Here is a 26976-nt window from a genome sequence, read left to right as displayed (position 1 = left end):
GGCGACGGCGAGAGGAAGTCGCCGGTGCCCGTCGCTGGTCGTGGGGTGGCCGAACGGTGAATCTGCCGAGAGAGAGAAGCGGCGAAGATGGAGAGAGAGAGAGAGAGAGAGAGAGAGAGAGAGAGAGAGAGAGAGAGAGAGAGAAAGAAAGAGAAAGGCCAGGGAAGGTGAGTGGGGGTGGCTGGTGATGGCTGGGATGAAGGGTGTGCGCGCGGAGGGAGGTGCGAGAGAGAGAAGACCCCCCCGGGAGAGAGTGCGGGTGAGAGAAAAATAAAGGGAGAGGGAGAAGCTTTTAGAAGATTCTAGAGAGAGAAAGAGAAATCAGAAAAAATTTTCTGATTTTGGGTATTTAAATCCCACTTTTATAAATTTACAACATTGCCCCTCACTTTAAACGCCTATATCTTTCAAACCGTAACTCAGAATGATGCGTGGTACGTGTCTATGAACTCGTGGGCTCGAAACCTATTCAACAGACCCAAAGTCAAAATCGAAAGCCTATTCATTTTAAAAGTCAACTTTTGGGTCGGGTCGTTACAAGAGTTCTTTCCAAAAAGGTCCATAAATTTAAACAAACTATCAAATAAAATTATGTTTTAAAACTTATATACGAGAGTATTTGAAAACCCGAAATTCAACTCCGTCCACCAAACCCCACATCAAAATCAAGATTTATCAACAACAGTTAATTCAAAGGAATTTCATAAATACATTTGAAAACCAAGAATTCACCCACATTCATTATATCTCAATCAAAACTCAAATAATCAATAATTAAATTCACAGATTTTATAAAATGCTTCTAAAAACAAATGTCCACTCACAGTGATAGCCCTAGCTTCGATCCTCCGCCGGATCGTCACGTACCACGGTCGTCTCGCCTATAAAATGCACAACAAAACCGTAAAATTAGTCTCCAATTACGTTCCGAAACACTTTTCGGTTTCCCTAATCACTTCCAACCTACCCAATATCAACAACCAACTCAACAAGAATAATCCCCCAATCTGAAAACCCAAGCAATCCCGAAATGGAATCTAACCCCCAAATTTTCAACTTCTCAAATTCTCAAAAATCATACAATTAAACCACAAAATAATGAAAGCCCACTAAGAAGGGAAGAAAACCCACCTATATTCGAAGTTGATAGTGCCGGAGTTTGGCCGCAGTCCGGCGAGACAGAGGCGGCGGGCTGGGCTTCCTCTGGCCCTGATTTCGCGCGTGTGGGAGCTGGGCTGGCTGGAGGAGGCGTCGGGGAAGGTGGTCGGCGTCGGAAAGGCTCGCCGGAGGTCTCAGGTGGCCAGAATGGCCGGCGACTACAGGCGGTGGCAAATGGGCCTCCTCTGGCCTTGTTCGCTCGAGCAAGTGGGCTGGGCTGCAAGGGGTGACTGGGGGGTGGTGGTTGGCGCAGTGGGGTGGGGTCACGCTGGTGAGGCTGGCCGGCGAGTGGTGGTCGACGGCGAAGGTGGTGACTGCTGGGTTGTGGGCGCCAGGGAGGGGGTGCGGGAGAGAGGGTGCGGGGAGAGAGGATAAATAGAGGGAGAGAGAATGTTCTAGAGAGAGAGAATCTTCTAGAAAAAAAAATCTGATTTATAAACCAAATTTGTCCATTTTACGAAATTGCCCCTCAATTCATATGTCCGTATCTTTCAAACCGTAACTCGAAACGACGCGTGCTATGCGTCTACGAACTTGTAAGACCCCGCATTTTTCAAGGAGTTATTTTAAATATTTTGCGAATTTATTTTAAGGATTTTGGGAATTTATTTGGAAATTTAAAAGGTTTTGGTTTAATTTTTAATTTTTATTTTAAATTGGGCTTGACCCAAAATTTGACTTTTAAAACTAATGGACTTTCATCTTTGACTTTGGGCACGTTGGAAAGGTCTCGAGTTCACGAGTTCGTAGACACGCGGCACGCGTCAATCGGAGTTATGGTTTGAAAGTTACGGGCATTTGAAGTAAAGGGCAAACTTGTAAATTTTACAAAAGTGGGTTTTAAAAACCAAAAACCAGATTTTTATCTCATTCTCTCTCCTCTCTCCCCGATCCTCTCCCTCTCCCGCGTGTCTCTCCCTCTCTCACTCTCGCCGATCTGCCACCGGCGCGTGGCTGCGCGTCCGGCGGCGGATGGGCTGGGTTTTCGGCCCACCAGCATCGCCGCCCTCTCCTCTCTCTACCCCTGGCCTCCGTTCAACCCAGAAAAGCCCCGAAAACCCAAAACCCAGCCTAGACCCGATTTGAGCCTCGCCGTCGATCTGACTGTTCCGGCGAGATTTGGGTGGCCAGACCCACTGGGTCTTGTTCGCCTCACCAAGTCGGCCGCCAGCTTCCGCCGCCGTTTTCGGCCATTTCCGGTGAGATTTGGCCGTCGGTCAAGTTGTCAAAAATGATCCTCGAGGTATGGGCCTTCTTTCCCCCTTGTTATTGCGTGTCAATTTTGAGAATCTAAAGATTTGAAATTTTAGGGCTTGTACCCATTTCGGGTTTGCCTTGAATTGAGCCTACTTGAATGATTTCTGAGTTGTTTTTCATCCAATTGAAGTGCCTAGGTTGAATTTGGGTTGATTTTTAGTTGAAAAATCAGTTTCTTAGATTGTGCCGCCGCAGCCACCACTACCTCCGCCACTTGTGGCGGCGGGTCAGCGGTCGTTTGTCTCTTTTTGCCCACATTGCACTTCTAGGAGATCCTTGGAGGTTGTTTGGTGAGTTCTGTGAAATTTCTGTGTTGTATAAGCCGGGCAGCCACCGTGTATGGTGGCGGCCGCCCGTTTTGGACGATTAAACGACCAATTGTGAATTATGTATATATTTAAGTTGGTTGTCTGGTCTTAACAGGTACACGGGCTAGGGAAATCTCATCCCCGATGCCGTTATGCTGCCGGATTTGGTATCCGAGTAATGGCACTGTGAAGGGTATTTCGGTCTTTTATGTAGTTGAACTGTGAATGATACTTATCGGATTTTAATGTTGAGTACTATTATTGAATGGTCTGTTTTATGTGTTTGTTGCTTTATGTTAGGAAGGCTAAGGGTAGGATTTGGATCATGAGAATGAATTTATGAGGATCTGAGGTTAAGGAATTAATTTGGAATTTTAGAGTTTGTCCTGAGGATAATGGCTGAATTAGGAAAGAAATGTTTATTGTAGAAGTAAATAAATGATGATTAGGCGATTATTATACCGATTTGATCGAATCGAGTATTGAGAAAGTATTGGTATGATTTGAGTGACAAACAAGTGAAGGGTCGTGAGTAGGAATCAATCTCGGAAAGGTTTCGAGGTAGTTCGGAGTAAACAATGAGTGGATTTTGGTTATGATTGATTATTTATACAATGTTGTTTAAGACGTTGTGATTTGAGGAGAGACACCTCCTTTTGATGAGTGGGTTTGATAAGGAGAATTTAGAAAAGAATATTTAAAGGCTGCTGTGTAAATGCACGTGTTGACCGGTCGAGCCTGCCTGTGTAAAATGCACGGGATTGTGGCCAGGATGTGAGCCTGCTCGTATGGAGTGACCCCTCCATATGAGATTGTGGCCAGGATACGAGCCTGCTCGTGTGGAGTAACCCTCCGCACGAGATTATGGCCAGGATACGAGCCTGCTCGTGTGGAGTGACCCTCCGCACGAGATTGTGGCCAGGATACAAGCCTGCTCGTGCGGGGTGACCCCTCCGTACGAGATTGTGGCCAGAATTTGAGCCTGCCCAAGTGCGGGATTATGGCCAGGACATTGTCTACAGTACAGGTACGAGAATGATGTGAGTTTTAAGAATAAGTGTTTCGAGATATCAGCTTCCAAGGATAAATTCAGTACAGAGTTTGATTTACGATTGAGGGGATTTAAAAATGGTTTTGAAGGACGAGACTTTTGAAAGTAGTTATAAAGCTGGAGGATTTCCAAGAAACGAAGTGTGTGAAATTAAATAGATGGTTGTTTGGTTGCTTGGTTGCTTGGTTGCTTGTATTGCAATTGTTTGCTAGGACTTGGTAAAGTCTAGGCTTGAATCGTGAGGACGGAAATGATAGTGTCTATGCATTGAGGTTATTAATTAGGACGTGAATAATTGAAGTTGAGGTTAATGGTTGATGATTAGGCAATTAATTTGTCAGAGTATAATTATTATTATTGATGGAATATTAGGTGATTGAAGAATTTTGGACTTATGAAGATTAATTAGTTACGCCTTGGATTTATTGCGAATATTTTGTGGATTGTAAATTGAGATAACTGACAAAAGTATTTTGAGGCCTTGTGATTTCTTATCAAGGGGTTATTTGTTTGAATGACCCGGTGCACCATGGATATGGTGCAGTGTGTTTAATTGTGTTTTTTGCAGGTTAAGCAGGCTGAGGAAGCAGTGAGGAGAAGACGAAACAGTGGGACCCACTTGTAACAACCCGACCCAAATTTTCACTGGAAATTTAAATTTTTATTTGACTATGGTTTTGAGAGGTTTTTAAAAGATGTTGAATTGCATTTTATGGATTTTGAGATTTATTTTTTTGAAAATAAAAAGGGGTTTGATTTAAATCTTTATTTTTGTTTTAATTTGGGGTTTGACCCAAAATTGACTTTTAAAATAAATGAGATTTCGATTTTGACTTCGGGTCCGTTAGATAGGTTTCGATCCCACGATTTCATAGACACGTAGCACGCTTCGATCCGAGTTACAGTTTGAAAGATATGGGCGTTTGAAGCGAGGGGCAATTTCGTAAAATGGATAAATTGGGTTTAAAAAAAATCAGATTTTTTTTTAGAGCTTTCTCTCTCTCTCTAGAACCTTCTCTCTCCCTTTATTTATTCTCTCTCACCGCAGTCTCTCCCTCTGTCTTCCCTCCCCCGCGACCGGCCCTGCGCACAGCTGCCACAGCCACCTCCACCTCGCGGACCCAGCTTCACCAGCAAGACCCCCCCCAGGTGCCGACCACCCCCAGCCTACTCTCTCTCCTTATTTTTTTCTCTTCCCGAGTTCTCTCTCTCTCCTCCCTTTTTCTGTGCGCGACCAGCTCAGCCCAGCTCGGCCAATTCCGGCCACTACCCGACCTGCCCAGGCCACCGGCGAGCCCCCAGCAGCCTTTCCCTTGCAGCCCAGCCCCTACACGCGCGAGAACGAGGCCAAAGAAAGCCCAGCCCGCCACCACTACCCGTCGGAATTCCGGCCAAATATCAGCTCCTTTCATCCCTATTTTCGACGAGACGACCGCAGCCCGAAACGATTCGGCGGAGGAACGGAGCTAGGATTCTCACTGTGAGTGGACTTTTGTTTTAAGAACATTTTTATTTACTTTATGATTGAATTTATTTGCTTATTCCGAGTTTTATTTGAGTTAAAATAATTTGGGGTTGAATTTGTTATAAGTGATTATGATTTTCAAAGTTTACATTTCCGTTAGTTTGACTAATGTTCTTACTTTAAGTTTTATTAAATGATTTTTCATACGAAATTGACGAATAAATGTGGTTTTAAGAGTCGATAGAGATATACGATTTCAAACGTGATTTATACAAGAATTTATAGAAAGGAAATTGATTTCAAAGTTTTGAGAAAGCCTTGAGTTGATAGCAAAAGGTGTGAGAATCTCATTGGGACTTTTCATTTTTAAGAAATTATTTTGCGTGGCATTGAAATATTAAAAATGGTTTTCAAACCACCTTTGCAGTACCCTCCAGGTTATCAGATTTAATAGGTCTTTGGGACCCATCACGATGCACATATAGGCTTTGGGCCGTGTGTCGGGATGCTTCGCCCTTTGGGGGCCGCTCTGCGTGCACGTACGACAGAAATTTGTGGCTCTGCATGCGTATGACAGATTCTCGGCTCTGCGCATGTATGACAGATTATTTATGGCTCTGCATGCGTATGACAGATCCTCGGCTCTGCGCATGTATGACAGATTCTATGAGTAACTGACTGGTGTGTGTTTTCAGCTGTTAAGTATTTAAGTGATGAGTTTATGGCAACAAAAGGTTTTTAAGTATGACGGTTTCAGTTGAGCAGTTTTATAAATTTTTCAGTATATTGAGAATGTTTGAGAAAAAAGTTTTCAGTTCAAGTTATTTATTTATAGATTGACAGTATCAATTTCAGTTTGAGAACGTGGAATTTTCAAAGTTTGATTTTCAGCTTCAAATTTTATTATTTTACTGGGAAATGGTTTTTAAAACTGGGGGATTTCAAAAGACATCGTAAGGTTTTAAAGTTAAAACGTGTGTAAAAGGGTTTTTCTGAAAAGATATTTAATCTTTGATCTCCATTTAACCGTCCACTCACTGAGCCTATCTCACCGTTTTCTTGTTTTGTCTTAAATTGTCCCCCAGGTAGTAGCGTTGGTGGAGGTCGAGGCATAGCATCCATTTTCCACTCCCGGATCTTGTAGGCATCACTTCCATTTTGTGGAAGTTCCTTTCCTTGAATTGTAAATGATTAGTGGCTCTGATAACAACTCCTAAGGTTTAAGTTGGATTTCTGTGAAATTGTTGGGTCTGAGTCCCTATTTTGGTTGTGGTAGAGGTGGTTGTTGTATAGAAGTGCTTTTTAACAGGTTTAGAAATTTTTGGGTTAGTCCATTTTCAAGGGAGGTTCTGCCGAATTTTCGGTAGGATTTTTCTTGAATTTGGATTCCCGCAGGGCCTCTCCAGGTTTCAGGGTGGAATCCGGGGGCGGTCCTGTCAACTTGGTATCAGAGCATTAGGTTTTAAGTTTCCTGTAGATTCTGCACCTCATGTGCATCCTTCAGTGTACAAAAAGGTTTTTCTCCGCTAGTATAGATATGGTTCCTCGACGTGGCCGACCTCAAAGTAGACTATGGTAAGTTTATGGGGGTAGATTTAATACGGTTAACGTGAGTGTTACGTTTGGTGTATGCTAGTATTACAATTTGGGTCGTACTCGTGAAGATTTTCTTTTGATAATCAGTAACTGCGGAATTGAGAGCGCATGGTTAAATGTTTTAGTACTTCGTTTGAAGCCCATTCGAGGAAATCAAGTTGGAATTTTATGGAAATTAATGTTATTAGAATTATAGATTTCCCTAGAGATTAAGTATCGAAGTTGTGACACAGTGAAGCTTAGTTAAACTTTGATAGTTTACAATAAGGATGACGAAGGATAGATGCGTGTGTGTTAGGATAAAGCACTACAAGAAATTCGGGATTAGGCAACGCCTTTCAATTCGTTGCTGATTACGAGAATAGGCAACGACGTTTTCTGCATACGCAACGATCGTGTACTTGATGTAGGATAATTAATAGGCAACGATCTCCATAGCATAGGCAACGACGTTTTGGTTGTGGATTATGAGAATAGGCAATGAAATAAAAAGGGGGTTGCGTATAATTTGGCGGGAAGGAGGCGGGAAATTTTACAACGATGTGTTCGTTGCCTATTACTTTTAAGTGGTTGCCTATTCATTTGGCGGGAAATTTTGGCGCTATAATGAATATAAAATAGGCAACGACTAGTTTTGTCGTTGGCTATGTGTATAGGCAATGAATGTTCAAGGGTTTAGGCAACAAATTGGATTTGTTGTCTATACATTTGGGCAACGACTACTCTATAATAGGCAACAAACATTACGCAATGTTAAACAGAAAAAAGGCAATGACTTCAGCACAATAAGCAACGACATGGTCATTGCATACTATGGGGATTGGCAAGGAATTAAATAGCGTGTTGCCTATTAGTACTTGGAAAAAAAGCACAAAGTTTTGCTACAACAAGATCGTTGCGTAATATTTTTCAAGTGGTTGCCAATTCATATGTAGGGGATTTTTGGCACTATAATAATATAAAATAAGTATAAACCGTTATTGGCATTGCATATGAGTATATATAGATAATAAACTTTTAAATATAAGTACAATTGCCTATACATTTTGGGCCTTTGGCAATGACTACTCTAGATAGGCAAGGATCGTAGGATTAGCTATTGATAAAATATAAGAACTTTACAACTCAAACCTCCGACCCTTCGCACCCTAGGCTATTGCTAAACGAGTTTGAGTGCAATTCAAGTATTTTATTGTGACTTAATTAATTTTTGTATTGATTGACAAAAAATAAAATGATATAAATATTTTAGAAATGCTATTAAAAATAAGATAGCCTGTCTTAAAGATTTTTATTGTACATTTCACTTATTTGATTATCATTTAAGTAAAAGTAAACAGAAGTAAATTAAACCAAATTTCATAATATGGTCCCAAAATAATTACATAGTACATCAAAGAAGAAGGAAAATGTATAACAGAGCTTTACAAAAGTGTTGCAACTACATGTCTAACAACACATGTAACAGAATGGTACACATCTTCCAGAATGGCGGCAACACATAATTTTCTTTTAGTCCTATTGTGAATTTGGCCTAAAAATTGGCACATCTCCTTTGTTTTTTAGCCGTTTTCCAAATTTCACAACATGACAGTGTGACAATCTTGTTGCTCACTTATGCTGTTGGTAGTTTGTTCTTTCCAAGCATTGCCTGCATAAGAAAAATTCAATAAGAGAATATTGTTCAATCAATTACAAAGTAATAGTTCCTCTTAAAATAATTTGAGGTAAAAAAATGAATTCACAATCAACCAAAATTAAGCATCATACTATACTATTGCTTTCTAAGACGAACTCTGGTATCAAAAGAAAATACCATTTTGTCATATACCTCGTTTAGCTACAGAATAGCCACAAAATTTGTTGACAGAAACCAAACAGCCTTACTATCTCTTATATCTCTCCAATTCCAAATAAAATAAAAACAATTATGGTAATAAAATATTTTAAAATAAATGAAAACATAAATCACCAAAAAAATGAGAGTAATGTAAACAAACTAAAGAGGGTCTGTATCTAATATATAAGAGAGTAATTTTATTGGCATAATTTTATAAGATCTCCTGGAACAAGACATTTAGAAGTTGTAGAGGCTTATTTTGAAGTTAATATCATATATGATTTTTCCAAAATCTAGCAATCGAAAGCAAAAGAAAAAAACCAAATAAAATTAGAACTTTGAAATAAACATATAATGACTTTAATTTAGGGGACCTTACCAATTTTTTATTCTAAATCACTAAATGAGTCAACATTAACATTCTCATCCTCATCTCCGGATTGTATTTCATCCTCTTCTATATCATCATTAATGAAGTCATCAACATCATTAGATTTGCTAATTTCCGCATCAACCAAATTTGCATCAATAGTTTCATGGTCAGCATCATGTCTACACAAAAATGCACCAGAATTGTCGTCGTCGTCATCGTCATCATCATAATTATCATCACGAGCTTCGTGATCATTGAAATCGTAACCAAGCTCATCATCGTCGTTATCAAGCTCATCACTAGCATCATCATCCTCTTTCTCGGGCACATCCCACAAGTGTCTATGTTCAATCCTCTGAACAACTTTCCATCCAGGGCCCAACACTGGATCGTCTACATAAAACACTTGATTTGCTTGGGTTGCTAGGACATAAGGATCGTTTGTATACCACCGACTATTTACATTTACAGACGTGAGATGATAATCTTGAATAATTCGTTTCCTCTTAGCATCTGTGTTGTACCACTCACACTTGAAAAGAATGACATTATATTTTATGAATTGCACTTTTAAAACACTTACCAAATGTCCATAATAATTACAATCTTCACCACCATGCGACCCAGGTGTCCTTACCCCACTATTTTGGGTCGTGCGTATCCTTTCATACTGCTTTGCCGACCATCTAATTCCATTCACAATACACTTTGGATATTCGACACATCGTGAATCTGGACCTCGTGCTAATGCATACAACTCTTCATTGACCAATAGAGACCCCTCATTATATAATGTTGTAACACGATTCTTAAACCACTCAGGAAACAGCTTCATATGTCTTTGTTCTAAGTTGTCTAGACTCTCATGTTCTAACATTTGATAGTGCTCACTACATGAAAACATTTAAAGAGTTAGAATACATGCATTACCAAAAAAAATAAAAAAAATCTATTTGACATAACTTACTCTCTAAATAATGCAGTCTCGTCACAATTATTTATTATATACCAATATATAACTTCTTTTTCATGCAACGACATTTCAAGCATTTTGAAACCTCCAAATGGCTTTGCCTTTTGGGAGAAGACGGAAAGCTTTGCATCATGATCACCTCCATCATCGTTTCGTTCTGGTCGAGTGAAGGTTGTCTCAACAGTACGAAGATACATTGCACAAAATGTTAATGATTCATTTGCAATATATGCCTCTGCAATTGATCCTTCAGGCCGAGCTTTATTACGAACATATTTTTTGTAGGTTCCCAACAACCTGAAAATTATGAAAAAATTTTATATATGGGGATGGAAAAAATCTTTAATTGATTTAAAAAGTTAAGAGAATGTGTTTTACCTTTCAATAGGATACATCCACCGATATCCCACGGGTCCGGCCAATTTAGCCTCGCGTGGTAAGTGTACCGCTAAGTGGACCATGATGTCAAAGAATGCTGGTGGAAATATTTTCTCCAGTTTGCACAAAATTAACACAATATTATCTTCCAACCTATCTAGATCTGCAACTTTCAACGTCTTTGCACATATCTGTTGGAAGAAATTGGACAACTCTACAAGAGGACCGCATATTGACTTTTTCAAGTGTTTTCTTATTCCCACTGGCAAAAGTCGTTGCAGCAATACATGACAGTCATGACTTTTCAACCCTGATACCTTCCCGTCAATCAAATTCACTCTTCGTGATATATTAGCAGCATACCCATCTGGAAACTTAACTGATTTTAAAAATTCACAAAAAGCTTTACGCTCAGTTGGTGTGAACACATACTCTGCTTGAGGCTTACTAAAATTATTTCCGTTATAAATATCTTACTCCTGATCCTGGAAGAAGACGTATCCTCATTACATACTGGGCAAGCTAAATAACCTTTCGTGCTCCAACCCGACAAATTTCCATAAGCTGGAAAATCATTGATTGTCCATATTACAACTGCACGCATGTTAAATACTGATTCTGCAATCTTATCGTATGTTAGCACACAAATCTCCCACAGTTCCTTAAGCTCATCAATTAACGGCCGCAAATACACATCAAGCTCCTTTCCTGGTGCTTGTGGACCAGGAATTAACAATGCCAATATCGAGTACGGTTTCTTCATGCACTTCCACGGGGGTAGATTATATGGTACCAACACAACAGGCCACATACTGTAAGAGTTGCTCATATTCCCAAAAGGATTGAACCTGTCAGTTGCAAGACCTAATCTGACATTTCGAGGGTCTTGGGCAAAATCAGGATACTTACTATCAAAATCTTTCCAAGCAAGAGAGTCTGCCGGATGCCTCATTACACCCTCTTCGTCAACCCGTTTATCCTTATGCCACCTCATATCACCAGCTGTATGTCTAGACATAAACAACCTTTGTAACCTCGGTTTCAATGGAAAATAGCGCAACACTTTCTTGGGAACCCTTTTTTTTCTGTGTATGATCACTATCTACAAACCTTGACTCGTTACACTCTGGACACTTATCTTTTCCCGAGTGCTCCTTATAAAACAACATACAGTCATTTTTGCATGCATGAATATTTTCATACCCCAACCCCAAACTTTTCAACATCTTTTTGCAGTCATAGTATGATTCAGGTATACTATTTGGTTTGGGACACAATCGCTTCACGATCTTAAGCATCATATCTACTGACTTGTTAGTCCAAAGATTATCAACCTTGCAGTGAATCACCTCCACAACAAACGTTAGCACTGTAAAATCAGTACAACCAGGGTAAAGTTCACGTTCAGCTTCACGTAACAACTTCTCATAGTTATCAGCATCTGCTCTATTATAATCGTTATTATCTTCCTCCCTGAATACATCATCCTGCTCTGTGTCTGTATTGTCATTGATTACATGGAATACTGACAGGACCGCCCCCCGGTTTCCACCCTGAAACCCGAAGAGGTCCTGCGGGAATCCAAATTCAAAGAAAATCCTACCGAAATTTCGGCAGAACCTCCCCTGAAAATGGACTAACCCAGAATTCTTATACCTGTTAAAATGCACTTCTAAACAGCAACCACCTCTACCACAACCAAAATAGGGTCTCAGACCCAACAATTTCACAGAAATCCAACTTAAACCTTAGGAGTGGTTATCAAAGCTACTAATAAGTTTTTACAAAAATAAACATAGCGCCTACAGGGTCCGGGAATGAAAAATGGATGCTATGCCTCGACGCGTTTGGCTCGACCTCCACCAAAGCTACTACCTGGGGGGAACAATTTAAGACAAAAGAAAATAAACCGTGAGACAAACTCAGTGAGTGGACAGTTTAATGAAAACGAAAATAAAAGTAAACTTCATATTTCAGAAAAATCCTTCAAAACCACGTTTAGCTCTAAGACCTCACGTCACTCTTTGAAATCCCCCAGTTTAAAACCATAAAGTTTATTTAAACTTAAGAAATCCCATTAAACAATATATATCTCTCAAATAACAATTTCTTAAAACAAACGAACTGTAAAACATCGTAACAACAACCTTGATAGATTTCAAAAGAATCCCTCACTTAAAAACATTTTTAATAATTTCTGAAAATAACCAAATTCATTTTCCACCATGCTATATACCCTGAATAATCCTGGCCATACACACGCGTGGAGTAAATCCAACACGTGCAGGCAATATCCTGGCCATACACACGCGTGGAGTAAATCCAACACGTGCAGGCAATATCCTGGCCATACACACGCGTGGAGTGAATCCAACACGTGCAGGCAATATCCTGGCCATACACACGCGTGGAGTGAATCCAACACGTGCAGGCAATATCCTGGCCATACACACGTGTGAATAAATCAGCACGTGCAGGCAATCCTGGTCATACGTGCACGCAGAGCAGCCCCCAAAGGGCGAAGCATCCCGACACACGGCCCAAAGCCTATATGTGCATCGTGATGGGTCCCAAAGACCTATTAAATCTGATAACCTGTAGGGTACTGCAAAGGGTGGTTTTCAAAACCATCGTTCATAGCCAAACATAAATCTTTTTCCCACTGAGAGAAATATCATTGAAAACCCTTTTACGAATTTAAATCCATAAGCCCAAAAATGTAATATTCAAATTAAATTTAAACTTCATGAGTCAAATCCAAACTTTTCGATAAAACCAAAAATCTTAAACAAACCATGTGAGTAAAATAAAGAACCAAATTTCCTTTCTAAGATCCAACAGCTCAGAAAAATCAACCTGTAAAAACATGTTTTAAACTCACTCGTGAAAGTATTTGAAAACTAAAATTCATCGCCATTGATCAAATCCCAAGATAAAATTCCCAAAGTATTTAGTATGAAATGATTGATGAAATTTTCATGAATTCTTTGGAAAACCAAAAGCCCATTCAAACTTCAATTTCACAATTAAAATTTATATAACTAGAATAAATCACGAATTTCATAAATCATTTAAAGAGACAAGAGTCCACTCACAGTGAGAAAATCTAATGTCGATCCTCCGCCGGATCGTCGCGAACCCCGATCGTGTCGCCTATAACACAACGATAAAATATGAAATTAGTCTCGACTCCAATACGTTAAATTTTGTGTGTTAATTCTAATGTCTCGCTAAACTCACGCTCGAGTAACGGTTATAAATCATCTTCCTCAAAATTATACGCTCTCTAACCTATTCCTAACCATCTCGAAACTTCCCGGCTCACACCAGCGTTACCCACACTTCTAAAACCAATTATAAATCTCGAAAATAAATCTACGTAGCCGATCTAAAAAGAGCACGCCATCCGAGAAAAGTTCGGTATCTAAAAACTATCCAATTACGATCCAAATTTGAAATTCTCGTCAACCCAAGGGCATCCACCTAACCAAAATCAATAATCAACTTAATTTGAGTCTCAAATTTATACTATCCAAATAAATTGACGACTGGGTGGTCAGAACTATCACCGTCGTCGCCCACAGTGACGGATGTCTAGCCTAAAAGTCACAAATTGTCCAATTTCTTAATTTTTCTAATTCTAATAATCAAATATCATTTTCTAAGGGTGTAAATTGTCCACAACTACATTAATATCATCCATTTTCCGAAATTCTCAAGAGGAACCCGAAATAGGATCTAAATCCCCAATTTCAATTCTCCAAAATTACTCAAAATAAAGCACCAAAACGCTGAGAAATGACAGCCCATACCTCAAGGAGAGAAACCCACTTAAACCCTCGAAAATTGATGCTGAAATCTAGCCAAAAATTGGTGGATGGGGCCGGCGATTTTGAGGTGGTTCTTGAGTTGTTTCCGACCCAGGGGAGCTGCTCGATGCAGGAGGAAGGCCAGGCTGAGCTGGTCGGCCAAAGGAAGGGTCGCCGGAGGTCTCAAATGGCTGGAATGGCTGGCGGCGTGAGCGAAAGTGGTGACTGGGTGCAGGGGTTGGGTGCGCACAGAGAAAAGGGAGAGAGAGAGAACTCGGGAAGAGAGGAGGCCGGAGGGGTGGTCGGCGCCTGGGGGAAGCTCGCCGGAGCCAGAGGCTGGCCAGAGGTGGCCGGTGATGGTGAGTGGGGTGGCTGGGGCTGGTGGGCGCAGGGGAAAGGGTGCGGGAGAGAGGAAAACCGAGAGTGAAGGAGAGAGAGAGTGCGGGGGGGGTGATAAATAGAAAGGGAGAGAAGCTTCTAGAGAGAGAGAGAAAGTTCAATAAAAAAAATCAGATTTTTAAACCCAATTTGTCATTTTACGAAATTGCCCCTCGCTTCAAACGCCCATATCTTCCAATCTGTAACTCGGATCGAAGCGTGCTACGTGTCTATGAACTCGGGGGATCGAAACCTATCTAACGGACCCAAGGTCAAAGTCGAAAACCCATTTATTTTAAAAGTCAACTTTTGGTCAAGCTTAAATTAAAACAAAAATAAATATTTAAATCAAAACCCTTTTTTATTTTCCAAATAAATCTCATAATCTTTAAAATGCAATTCCACACCTTAAAAAAAATCTCTTAAAAGCATAGTTAAATAAAAATTTAAATTTCTAGTGAAAATTTGGGTCGGGTCGTTACAACCTTCCCCCCTTAAAAAAATTTCGTCCTCGAAATTTAGTAGAAATCTTTAATTTAAGTAAATTGTAGTTGCAAACTTCTTATCGCCCATCAAATCAGACCTCCTTTCAGTAACCATAAGTTGAAATATGCTTGAATTTGACATTTCCTTCCGTTTGAGGAAACCAAAAACATTTAAACTAAAAAGATCACTCCACAACGAACCTAAATAAATTAAGTACGCCTCAAAAATAATAACTTAAAAATGTGATAGAACACCAAACCCTAGATAAAGTTTTAAGGGATAAAACCATTACGAAATAAATCCATTTTAAAACCTTAAAATCATTTGAAAACCACTCTAACCCACCAATCGAGAAAGTTTATCTCTTATCGACATTCAAAACAATAATACGTTATACGCAAAAGTGTGTGTGTGTCCAAAGTCTATAAAAATATTGCATTATGCCCAAAGATGGAAAACGTACCCATGATGACATCCGGTGAAGTCAAAGGGTCCTGCTGCGTCATGGCGAAAACTCTGCCCTGGGCTTTAGGGCGTCCTGGCTGGCCCCTCTGTTGTCCTCCACCTCTACTGCCATGGCTGGACTGGGCACCACTACTAGACGTAGCACCCGCAATCTCCACTGCTCTCTGTCCTTGACTTTGGGCCCTTGAAGTCTGTCCCTGATGGGGGGCCGATCCCGAAGATCCTCCATCACCTGATTGTAGCATCGGGCACTCCCTCATAAAATGGCCTGTCTGTCCACAATGATAACACCCAGGGCTGCCCATATGACACATCCCATCGTGATATCTGCCACAAGAACTACACAGAGGACGACCTGTCCCACGAATCCGACTACCCTGAGATCCACTCAATCGTGCTGTGCTACGAGCTGAGCTACCCGCTGACTGATAACCGGAACTATGACTGTGTCCAGAACCTCGGCTTCCTCCTGAGTCATGTCTAACACCTCTAAAACCACCACTTCCTGAAGAACCTGAACTGAAACTGCCTCTCTTGGATGGTCCTTGACTAGGGCCACTCATCGAGGTACTCTGAAAATGACGACGCCTCGCCTCGCCTTTACTCCGATCAGATAAAGACCTTTCGACCCTCATAGCAGCATCCCTCAAAGAACTAAAAGTAGAGTGGTTAGCTGCTGTAACCACCGTGCGAATAGAATCTCTCAGACCCTCCTCAAATCTCGAGCATCTATCCGTCTCGTCTGCCACAAGTGTTGGGCAAAATCTGGAAAGCTCAGTGAATTTTCTCTCATACTCTGCTACTGACATAGATCCCTGTCTAAGCCTCAGGAATTCGGCTCTCTTCTCATCACAATAAACCCGCGGATAGTACTTCTCGTAAAAGACTCTTCTAAATCTGTCCCAAGTGATCTCCGCCGCGGTGAGTCCTAAACGCTCGGAATCCCACCAATGATAAGCGTCACCCACTAGCAAGAAAGTAGCCAAGACTAACTTCCGGTCATCGGGGCATCCCATGACCTCAAATATCCTCTCGAGTTGTATCATCCACTCGTTAGCCTCACTGGGATCCGAAGTACCTGAAAAATTTGAGGCCCCGAGCTTACGGGCACGCTCAATGCTGTACTCTCCCTCAGGAAACGCCCTAGTACGAACAGCAGTAGTCACCGCTTCGGCTAGCCTATCAATAGACTGCTCAAAACCTTGTGTCGTCTCATCGACACCTTCTTCTACCCTACGGTGGGTCCCCGGTGGTCGGCCACGTCGTCGAGGAGGCATAATACCTATAAGAAAACCAAACTCTTATCAATAATGGGGATGCACATTCAGTGCAGAATTGAGGAATCTAAAACCTAATGCTCTGATACCAAGTTGACAGGACCGCCCCCCGGTTTCCACCCTGAAACCCGAAGAGGTCCTGCGGGAATCCAAATTCAAAGAAAATCCTACCGAAATTTCGGCAGAACCTCCCCTGAAAATGGACTAACCCAGAATTCTTATACCTGTTAAAATGCACTTCTAAACAGCAACCACCTCTACCACAACCAAAATAGGGTCTCAGACCCAACAATTTCACAGAAATCCAACTTAAACCTTAGGAGTGGTTATCAAAGCTACTAATAAGTTTTTACAAAAATAAACATAGCGCCTACAGGGTCCGGGAATGAAAAATGGATGCTATGCCTCGACGCGTTTGGCTCGACCTCCACCAAAGCTACTACCTGGGGGGAACAATTTAAGACAAAAGAAAATAAACCGTGAGACAAACTCAGTGAGTGGACAGTTTAATGAAAACGAAAATAAAAGTAAACTTCATATTTCAGAAAAATCCTTCAAAACCACGTTTAGCTCTAAGACCTCACGTCACTCTTTGAAATCCCCCAGTTTAAAACCATAAAGTTTATTTAAACTTAAGAAATCCCATTAAACAATATATATCTCTCAAATAACAATTTCTTAAAACAAACGAACTGTAAAACATCGTAACAACAACCTTGATAGATTTCAAAAGAATCCCTCACTTAAAAACATTTTTAATAATTTCTGAAAATAACCAAATTCATTTTCCACCATGCTATATACCCTGAATAATCCTGGCCATACACACGCGTGGAGTAAATCCAACACGTGCAGGCAATATCCTGGCCATACACACGCGTGGAGTAAATCCAACACGTGCAGGCAATATCCTGGCCATACACACGCGTGGAGTGAATCCAACACGTGCAGGCAATATCCTGGCCATACACACGCGTGGAGTGAATCCAACACGTGCAGGCAATATCCTGGCCATACACACGTGTGAATAAATCAGCACGTGCAGGCAATCCTGGTCATACGTGCACGCAGAGCAGCCCCCAAAGGGCGAAGCATCCCGACACACGGCCCAAAGCCTATATGTGCATCGTGATGGGTCCCAAAGACCTATTAAATCTGATAACCTGTAGGGTACTGCAAAGGGTGGTTTTCAAAACCATCGTTCATAGCCAAACATAAATCTTTTTCCCACTGAGAGAAATATCATTGAAAACCCTTTTACGAATTTAAATCCATAAGCCCAAAAATGTAATATTCAAATTAAATTTAAACTTCATGAGTCAAATCCAAACTTTTCGATAAAACCAAAAATCTTAAACAAACCATGTGAGTAAAATAAAGAACCAAATTTCCTTTCTAAGATCCAACAGCTCAGAAAAATCAACCTGTAAAAACATGTTTTAAACTCACTCGTGAAAGTATTTGAAAACTAAAATTCATCGCCATTGATCAAATCCCAAGATAAAATTCCCAAAGTATTTAGTATGAAATGATTGATGAAATTTTCATGAATTCTTTGGAAAACCAAAAGCCCATTCAAACTTCAATTTCACAATTAAAATTTATATAACTAGAATAAATCACGAATTTCATAAATCATTTAAAGAGACAAGAGTCCACTCACAGTGAGAAAATCTAATGTCGATCCTCCGCCGGATCGTCGCGAACCCCGATCGTGTCGCCTATAACACAACGATAAAATATGAAATTAGTCTCGACTCCAATACGTTAAATTTTGTGTGTTAATTCTAATGTCTCGCTAAACTCACGCTCGAGTAACGGTTATAAATCATCTTCCTCAAAATTATACGCTCTCTAACCTATTCCTAACCATCTCGAAACTTCCCGGCTCACACCAGCGTTACCCACACTTCTAAAACCAATTATAAATCTCGAAAATAAATCTACGTAGCCGATCTAAAAAGAGCACGCCATCCGAGAAAAGTTCGGTATCTAAAAACTATCCAATTACGATCCAAATTTGAAATTCTCGTCAACCCAAGGGCATCCACCTAACCAAAATCAATAATCAACTTAATTTGAGTCTCAAATTTATACTATCCAAATAAATTGACGACTGGGTGGTCAGAACTATCACCGTCGTCGCCCACAGTGACGGATGTCTAGCCTAAAAGTCACAAATTGTCCAATTTCTTAATTTTTCTAATTCTAATAATCAAATATCATTTTCTAAGGGTGTAAATTGTCCACAACTACATTAATATCATCCATTTTCCGAAATTCTCAAGAGGAACCCGAAATAGGATCTAAATCCCCAATTTCAATTCTCCAAAATTACTCAAAATAAAGCACCAAAACGCTGAGAAATGACAGCCCATACCTCAAGGAGAGAAACCCACTTAAACCCTCGAAAATTGATGCTGAAATCTAGCCGAAAATTGGTGGATGGGGCCGGCGATTTTGAGGTGGTTCTTGAGTTGTTTCCGACCCAGGGGAGCTGCTCGATGCAGGAGGAAGGCCAGGCTGAGCTGGTCGGCCAAAGGAAGGGTCGCCGGAGGTCTCAAATGGCTGGAATGGCTGGCGGCGTGAGCGAAAGTGGTGACTGGGTGCAGGGGTTGGGTGCGCACAGAGAAAAGGGAGAGAGAGAGAACTCGGGAAGAGAGGAGGCCGGAGGGGTGGTCGGCGCCTGGGGGAAGCTCGCCGGAGCCAGAGGCTGGCCAGAGGTGGCCGGTGATGGTGAGTGGGGTGGCTGGGGCTGGTGGGCGCAGGGGAAAGGGTGCGGGAGAGAGGAAAACCGAGAGTGAAGGAGAGAGAGAGTGCGGGGGGGGTGATAAATAGAAAGGGAGAGAAGCTTCTAGAGAGAGAGAGAAAGTTCAATAAAAAAAATCAGATTTTTAAACCCAATTTGTCATTTTACGAAATTGCCCCTTGCTTCAAACGCCCATATCTTCCAATCTGTAACTCGGATCGAAGCGTGCTACGTGTCTATGAACTCGGGGGATCGAAACCTATCTAACGGACCCAAGGTCAAAGTCGAAAACCCATTTATTTTAAAAGTCAACTTTTGGTCAAGCTTAAATTAAAACAAAAATAAATATTTAAATCAAAACCCTTTTTTATTTTCCAAATAAATCTCATAATCTTTAAAATGCAATTCCACACCTTAAAAAAAATCTCTTAAAAGCATAGTTAAATAAAAATTTAAATTTCTAGTGAAAATTTGGGTCGGGTCGTTACAAATACATCATCCATCATTCCCAAAATATCAGTGTTGGGCTGAGGTATCAACTCATCAACTAGAGTACTTGGAGTTTGAGTCTGCACAACTCTATGTTCTCCATGGTGTACCCATGTAGTATAAGTTACTGACATACCATACTGCATTAAATGAAAATAAACCACTGCAATTGAATAAGAAAATCTATTCTGACATTCTTTGCAGGGACATTTTATCTCATTCCGCTCATTAACATGGTGTCTTGCAAATTCCAAAAATGAATTAACCCCTGCTTCATACTCATTTGTGAACCGATTCGGATTGAACATCCATTGCCTTTCCATATTACCTTCCACAACTTTGACTTAGACTCCGTAATAATGTAAAAAATCTAGTATCAATTTAGATAATGTTAAGTTCTAGTTAATAAGAATCAAATATATATTATATAACAGACATATATATATTATATATGTAAATCATCTATGCACTATTAAATAATCAGTGCCCAGGTGAACATCCATAGCGAATAATATGCAAAGCTAACAATAAAAGTACTGAAGATAGATAAAATAGCAATCAACATATAAACAAATCAATACAAGAATTAAAGATGTCATAAGTTCATAACCATGAAAACAGAAGAGAAAAAAACTAATGCAGCTTACCTTGTCTGCTGACCCAGTTATGAACAGCTCATCCCGAGCTACAAATTTCACACTGGTAACCTACCAAAAAGAAAAGATGCAAAATCATTCAATGTGCATTAATGAAAATACAAACCCAACAATTGTTTGATACATAATAACAGTGGTAACCTTCTTTGAATGACCACTATGTGTAGATAAGATAAGTCCTGAGGATTGATGAAAGATTACTGCATTTGTTTCAACCCCTCCAGTTGCAATGATCAACTGCCAAGGGAAAAAAAGAAGAGATTTAATCAGCAAATTGGAAGCATAACTGAGTTTCGCTGAGTTCCAATTTTGTTGGGAACTCATTTAACCTCATTTAATATGTATATATAAAAACATATATAGAGCTCACGTATTAATGCAAACTGGAATTTAAAGTGAATTTAGATACAAAGCTGATGGAATGCCAACTATTAACATGCAATAGTTCATCTTTAAGTGCAGTGGAATGCCAACTATTACATGCACAACATAAGGCCTTCTAAAAATGACCTTTTTGCATAAAGTTCAATGAATTGTCTATCACATTACAGTAAAGTTGACTTCAAAACATAATCCCAAGTGTTAATCCATTAAAGAACAAAACGAATGAAACAAAAAAGTGCAAAACAAATGAAGCAAAAACAATTAAATAATGAAAATCAAAGTGTTAAAGAGTAAATATAAAAGTATAAAAGCTCAGTAAGAAGAATTACTAAAAAAAATCCATTGTTCAGATAATTTCAGCACATCTCATCATGTTCTTAAGAACTCAGCTGCAAATTTTTCTTTTTTTTTAAACTCAGAATATTAAAATTGAAATTTTTAAAACCTGATTTGCAATGGAGGGGGTGGTGCACGGGGTTTTGGGATTGAGGTGGACAAAATCACATATATAATTCAACCTGCATAAACACAAACAGGAACGAAAAATCAATATTCAAGAATGTAAAACATAAAAATAAATAAATTAAAAGATCTGAAAAACTTGGAAAAAAAAAAAGAAGAAAACCTGGATAAAAGAGAAGAGGCTAAGAGGGACTTGGGCGATGGTTTCGGTGACCAGAGAGGATGAGGGTCAGAGGGGGGTGAGGGGATGAGAGGGGCGTTGGCAAGAGAAGGGACAAAGAGAGGGCAACAGAGGTGTATGGGTGCTTAGGCGATTGGAGAAGGAGAGGGCAACATAGAAGGAGAGGGCGATGAGAGAAGGGAGCAGGGTGCTTGGGCGATTAGAGAAGGAGAGGGCAATAGAGAAGGAGAAGACGATAAGCAGAGGAAAGAGATGCGTACGACGTATTATTTTGTAAAAAAAAAAAAAAAAAAATAAAGGTTGCCTTATATGGGCAATTCCTTGCCTATTGAAAAATGCAACATTTGTATATAGTTGCCTCTCTTAATGGACAACGAGTAATTAAAGCATGCCACCCAAATAAATAAAGCATGCCACCCAAATTTCTTTTTCTCATTCTTTAAAATCTAAAATTATTAGACAATGATCATCAAACTAATATGACTATAGAGCAGAAAATGAAATTTAATTGTGGGTTGCGGTGATTTTGACTTGGAGGGGATATAGGGGAGAGCCCCGTACGTTTTGGGTGGATGACTGATAATATTAAAAGAAATATTAAAATTACGTCATCTTCATAATAATACCTTTTATAGTCTCATGTTTTATTATATATTTTATTACATATTTTTATAAACAAACGATGCAATTGTGTTGTCAACAATTCGAACTGTTCAAATTTTAGTTTCTCATTCAAAGATAATTCGTACAAAAAATTAGCTTAATCGGAGATGTAAAAGTGACATAATGGTGGTCGAATTAATGAACGATCATGGATTTTCTAATGATGATCGAATGGGTAGATGAATTTCGATTTAGCCGATTTTTTGTACAGATGATCTTTGACTATGAACATAGAAAATGAACGGGTTAGATTGTTGAAATCACGTTGTGGTCTTCATAATTATGGAAACAACAAGGTTTCAACGGAAAAGTTATTAGAATTATACTCTTCAAGTGTATTTATATGTAGAAGCTCACATATCGATCGTGTTTTCAACGATTCGAACCGTTCAAGTTTTAGTTCCCTACTCAAAGAGAATTCTTGCAAAAAATTAGCTTAATCGGAGATGCAAAAGTGACGTAACGGTGGTCGAATTAATGAACGATCATGGTTTTTCTAATGATAATCGAATGGGTAGATGAATTCCGATTTAGCCGATTTTTTGTAAGGATGATCTTTGACTATGAAAATATAAAATGAACGGTTCAGATCGTTGAATTAATGAATTGACGACGTGGTTTAATAACTTTAATTATAGTTGTATTATAAAAGTTGTATATACACATATACATTTATGTTTTATTATAGTTGTAATGTTGTATATAATTTTAAAAGTTTATTACTTTATTATTTATGGTATTACATAGTTTACACTATTACTATTTACTAACATTATAGTATTATATAATAACTTAATAAGCATATTAATAATTTATTAGAGTAAACAAACGAAAAATCTATTAAATATGTTATAATTTCCAAATTGGGCTTTGGGCGGACCTAAACGGGCCGTGCTTCGGGCGGCCCATGGGCTTCAATGGGATGGCCCAAGCCCAACCCAAGAGACTTTCGGGCCGGGCCGAGCCGGCCCAAATTTCGGGCCAAATTGGGCTTCGGGCCTAATGGGCCGGGCGGGCTTCGGACCTTGGGCTTTTTGGTGAGGCCTAACTAGTAGTATATCATTTGAATAAGTTAGATAATGATTTTTTATAATTTGCAATTTTTTATTTTTTCCCAACAACGATTTTGTTGCTTATTATTTAATTTGATGGGCATTGACACATTGTCTATTAATTTAATTTTTTCTTGAGAATGAGAAAACAAAATTGTTTTCACCAAAACAAAGAAAACGAAATTTTGGAGGGATGCTTCCCCCCATTATGAAATTTTTTAATTATCTCTTTAAGGAAAAAAAACCCAAATGCACTTTATATTGCCAAACAGAAATCAATCGACTCTTAGACTCCCCTTACTCTCAGACTCCCCTCACTCTCAGACTCCTCAAATTCTGCAAGCTATACTCCTCCCTTCATCTGAGACTGCGACCTTCCCTTTCGCCCTAGCCCTCTCCACCCACACGAAATTTTGGTGATGCCTCCCGCCATTATGAAAATTTTTATCTTTTCTTGGTGGGAAAAACCCCTAATTCCCTATGTATTGCCAATCAGAAACCAATCGACTCTTAAACTCCTCTCACTCTCAGACTCCTCTCTCTATGGACGCTATATATATACTCCCCCATAAGTCTGCGAGTGCGACTGCTACCAGTACCTTGTCCCTTTCGCCCTCTCTGATCGTCAACAGTACGCCCCTCTCTTGCCGCTCTTAGCCTCCAATTGACTCTTCTTCTCTTCTCTTCTATCAAGTTCTTTATTTTAAATATTTTAACATTTCTAAATATTTGAATGTTTTACAGTTCTGACTTTTGATTTTTGGGTTGTTTTTATGCAGGTTAAATTATTTGATTTCCCCACTTCCATTGCATATCTCGTGTAAGAGCCTCCTCCATTGCAAATCAGGTTTACAACAATTTCAATCTTTATTGGTGCTCCCTGTTATATTATTGTCAATTTTTAATGTCAATTGTTTTCCCCCTTTGTTGGTGCTCTCTGTTATATTATTGTCAATTGTTTTCCCCTTTTGTTGGTGCTCCCTGTTAAATTGTTAATGTCAATTGTTTCCCCCTTTGTTGGTGCTCTCTGTTAAATTGTTAATGTCAATTGTTTCCCCTTTTGTTGGTGCTCTCTATTATATTATTGTGGTTTATCTTTAACTAGAACTTCATGAAGAGAATTTTGGTGTATATAGTGAATATAATTAGACCCACTACGCATATATGATTTCAGAAAAGCCAATATGAGATACAAACAGTGCATATTGTCTAGTTAGAGTCTACGGTCAGTATAAGGGTCTTCCACATCTCATCAAATTTTTCATAGACAATTTTTTCATACATTTTGGATGCTTTATGCTTTATGATAATAATCTTCTTTTTGTCAAACTTTTGAGGAGCCTATCTAATGTAATAATGTATATATAATGATGAGAATGAATTGCTCTATATATATACATACTAGGTAGTACTACTATATATTAACAAAGTAGCAGAATTCTTATTGTTCAAAATTAGCATCAGAGTGTTTCAATTTAGTAGTATTCCCATTTTAACTTAATGCTGCCTTCAATTCTAGTTTTGAAATAAACCCACGACCAAAATAATAAAAGCAATGAGTACACACATTCTTTGTAGCTGTAATATCCATGTAATATTATTGTTGTATTATTTATGTTTCTTATCAACTAGAACCTCATGATAACCTACAGCTCTGCAGATCGTGAAAAGCAAGTTGTTTTTGGTATACCGTATATTTACCTCTATATTAAGTTTTGAGGGATCGTTTTCCTCTTTTAATTAATCTTTGTTTTTTGTTTTCTTTTCTGTCAATTAAAGAAATTTAAGTGTGGACTTTGAGGTCCATTGAGGATCCCACAGACTTGTGCGAAATCATGTGGTTGGTTGGTTTAATGGTTTTTAACTTTTAGTTTTTAACTTATTCTCTGTTCTCTCTTGAATTTTTTGGCTTTCTTGTCTTTCTTTTTATATATGTTGTATGCCTGTATAATATATATGTATTTTTGCCACTAACCAAATTGTTTTTTCCTTTTGTATTTTTAATATAGGAGGGCAAGGTCCCATCTTTTATTGATAATTGGAAAGATATGTACGTTACCAAGAATCAACAATGGACTACTGATGAAGCTAGAGAGAAACATGTAAGTCATTTAACTTAATGCTGCCTTCAATTGAATGAAAATATGCTAAGGAAATTTCCATATAAATTATGCATTTGGGTTGAAAGTGTGGATGATATACCAACACTGCTATTTTAATATAAATATACTTAATTTATTTTCTTCATAACACTATTGCATTCTACCGTTTACTTTTAGTTCACCTCTTTAGTATAATTTTTAAACTGTAGGAAAAAATGGAGAAAAAGAGGGATGCAGTCAAGTTGAGTATGGCTCAGGAAGCACCTGAGGGTACTCAAGCGGATTCTATACAAGTTCCTTTGGAAGTTGAGTATGGGATCTGCGCTGAGAAACTCGGGGTGAAAGGTAGAACCGTATGTGGTCTTGGTGCTTTTCCTCGTCTGGACAAATCTTCCTCATACTCCACTGCTGCATCTGGGCCTTCATTTGATGGTTGGATGGAGATGCAAAACATGATGAAACAACTTGTTGACGGCTTGAAGACTTTGCAAAATGAGAATGTTGAACTAAGATCTGAGTTGCAAGCTTTTAAAGGATCTCAAATGTGCAATAGTAGCAGCGGATCTATCTATGAGCAACTGACTCCCGGTCACACTCCTCAACAATCTAGAGATGGTATAAATGGCGGTCAGCTTGCAGACAGTAGTAGTGAGGATGAGGATGAAATTTAATTTAGCTGGTTTTTTTTTTCCGAGCTTACATTTGTGTTTAAGTATTTTCTTAGACAAGTATGTGAACAAGTTATCATTTTCTAACATTTAGAAATCACATTACATCTGTTATTAAATTATGAAGCTTTATTGGGATTTTAATTTTTATATGTTGAAATATTTATAGCATTATTTATATTTATGAAAATGAATTAAAATAAATAATTGATAATTAAAAAATTATTTGTTGCCAATTCTAAAAGGAAATCACATTATGCACCTCAAAAGGAACGATAATTATGTTGCCAATTGAGGGAAAACGCAACGATAACATGGTTGCAAAAAATATTAGCCAAGAACCAATCCATCTTGCCTTTTGAGGGAAAAGGCAACGATGACATGGGCTGGTTGCCAAAAACATTAGGCAAGGACAAAATCGTGTTGCCTTTTGAGGGAAAATGCAACGATGGCATAGTTGCAAAAAAGATTAGCCAAGGGCGAACCCACCTTGCCTTTTGAAGGAAAAGGCAACGATGACATAGGCTGGTTGCCAAAAAGATTAGGCAATGACTAAACCATGTTGCCTTTTGAGGGAAAATACAACTATGACATGGTTGCGAAACAGATTAGGCAATGCCATGGTCCTTGCATATTGTATACTTGAGCAACAATAGAGTCGTTGCTTGATAGCATAGGCAACACCATAGAGTTTCACCGCAATGATTAAGCAACAACATAGTGGTTGCCTATAAATTGGTAAGGCAACGACGACAT

At 39.1% G+C, this 26976-nt stretch overlaps 2 protein-coding genes and 1 long non-coding RNA gene across 4 annotated transcripts; 2 read left to right on the top strand and 1 right to left on the bottom strand.

Annotated features, from left to right (window-relative positions):
• Positions 1 to 2338: 2338 nt before the first annotated feature.
• On the top strand, positions 2339 to 2803 carry LOC147292871 (uncharacterized). Its single transcript, XR_015120265.1, has 2 exons — positions 2339 to 2401; positions 2546 to 2803. It is a non-coding gene; the product is annotated as an uncharacterized LOC147292871 (long non-coding RNA).
• Positions 2804 to 8175: 5372 nt separating this feature from the next.
• Positions 8176 to 23883, bottom strand: LOC147292870 (pre-mRNA-processing factor 19 homolog 2-like). Its single transcript, XM_086230949.1, has 6 exons — positions 23856 to 23883; positions 21718 to 21859; positions 21538 to 21610; positions 20850 to 20945; positions 20700 to 20759; positions 8176 to 8486 (listed from the first exon to the last, which is right to left on the bottom strand). The coding sequence occupies exons 1-6, from the start codon at positions 23881 to 23883 to the stop codon at positions 8451 to 8453; spliced, it is 435 nt and encodes a 144-aa protein (XP_086087075.1). The 3' UTR covers positions 8176 to 8450.
• LOC147292869 (uncharacterized) lies at positions 23774 to 26372 on the top strand. 2 transcript variants are annotated; one of them, XM_086231373.1, is made up of 4 exons: positions 23774 to 24081; positions 24230 to 24297; positions 25460 to 25552; positions 25762 to 26372. In XM_086231373.1, the coding sequence occupies exons 3-4, from the start codon at positions 25499 to 25501 to the stop codon at positions 26221 to 26223; spliced, it is 516 nt and encodes a 171-aa protein (XP_086087499.1). In that variant the 5' UTR covers positions 23774 to 24081; positions 24230 to 24297; positions 25460 to 25498; the 3' UTR covers positions 26224 to 26372. The 2 variants fall into 2 exon arrangements, with proteins under 2 accessions (XP_086087499.1, XP_086087500.1); XM_086231374.1 differs by lacking the exons at positions 23774 to 24081; positions 24230 to 24297 and having other exon boundaries at positions 24987 to 25552.
• Positions 26373 to 26976: the final 604 nt, after the last annotated feature.

Source organism: Dryas octopetala, chromosome 2 (assembly GCF_963921425.1).
Source record: "Dryas octopetala chromosome 2, drDryOcto1.1, whole genome shotgun sequence".
NCBI classification, from domain to species: Eukaryota; Viridiplantae; Streptophyta; class Magnoliopsida; order Rosales; family Rosaceae; genus Dryas; species Dryas octopetala.
The sequence above is the reverse complement of the archived record's forward strand: the minus strand, read 5'-3'. Positions and strand labels throughout refer to the sequence as shown.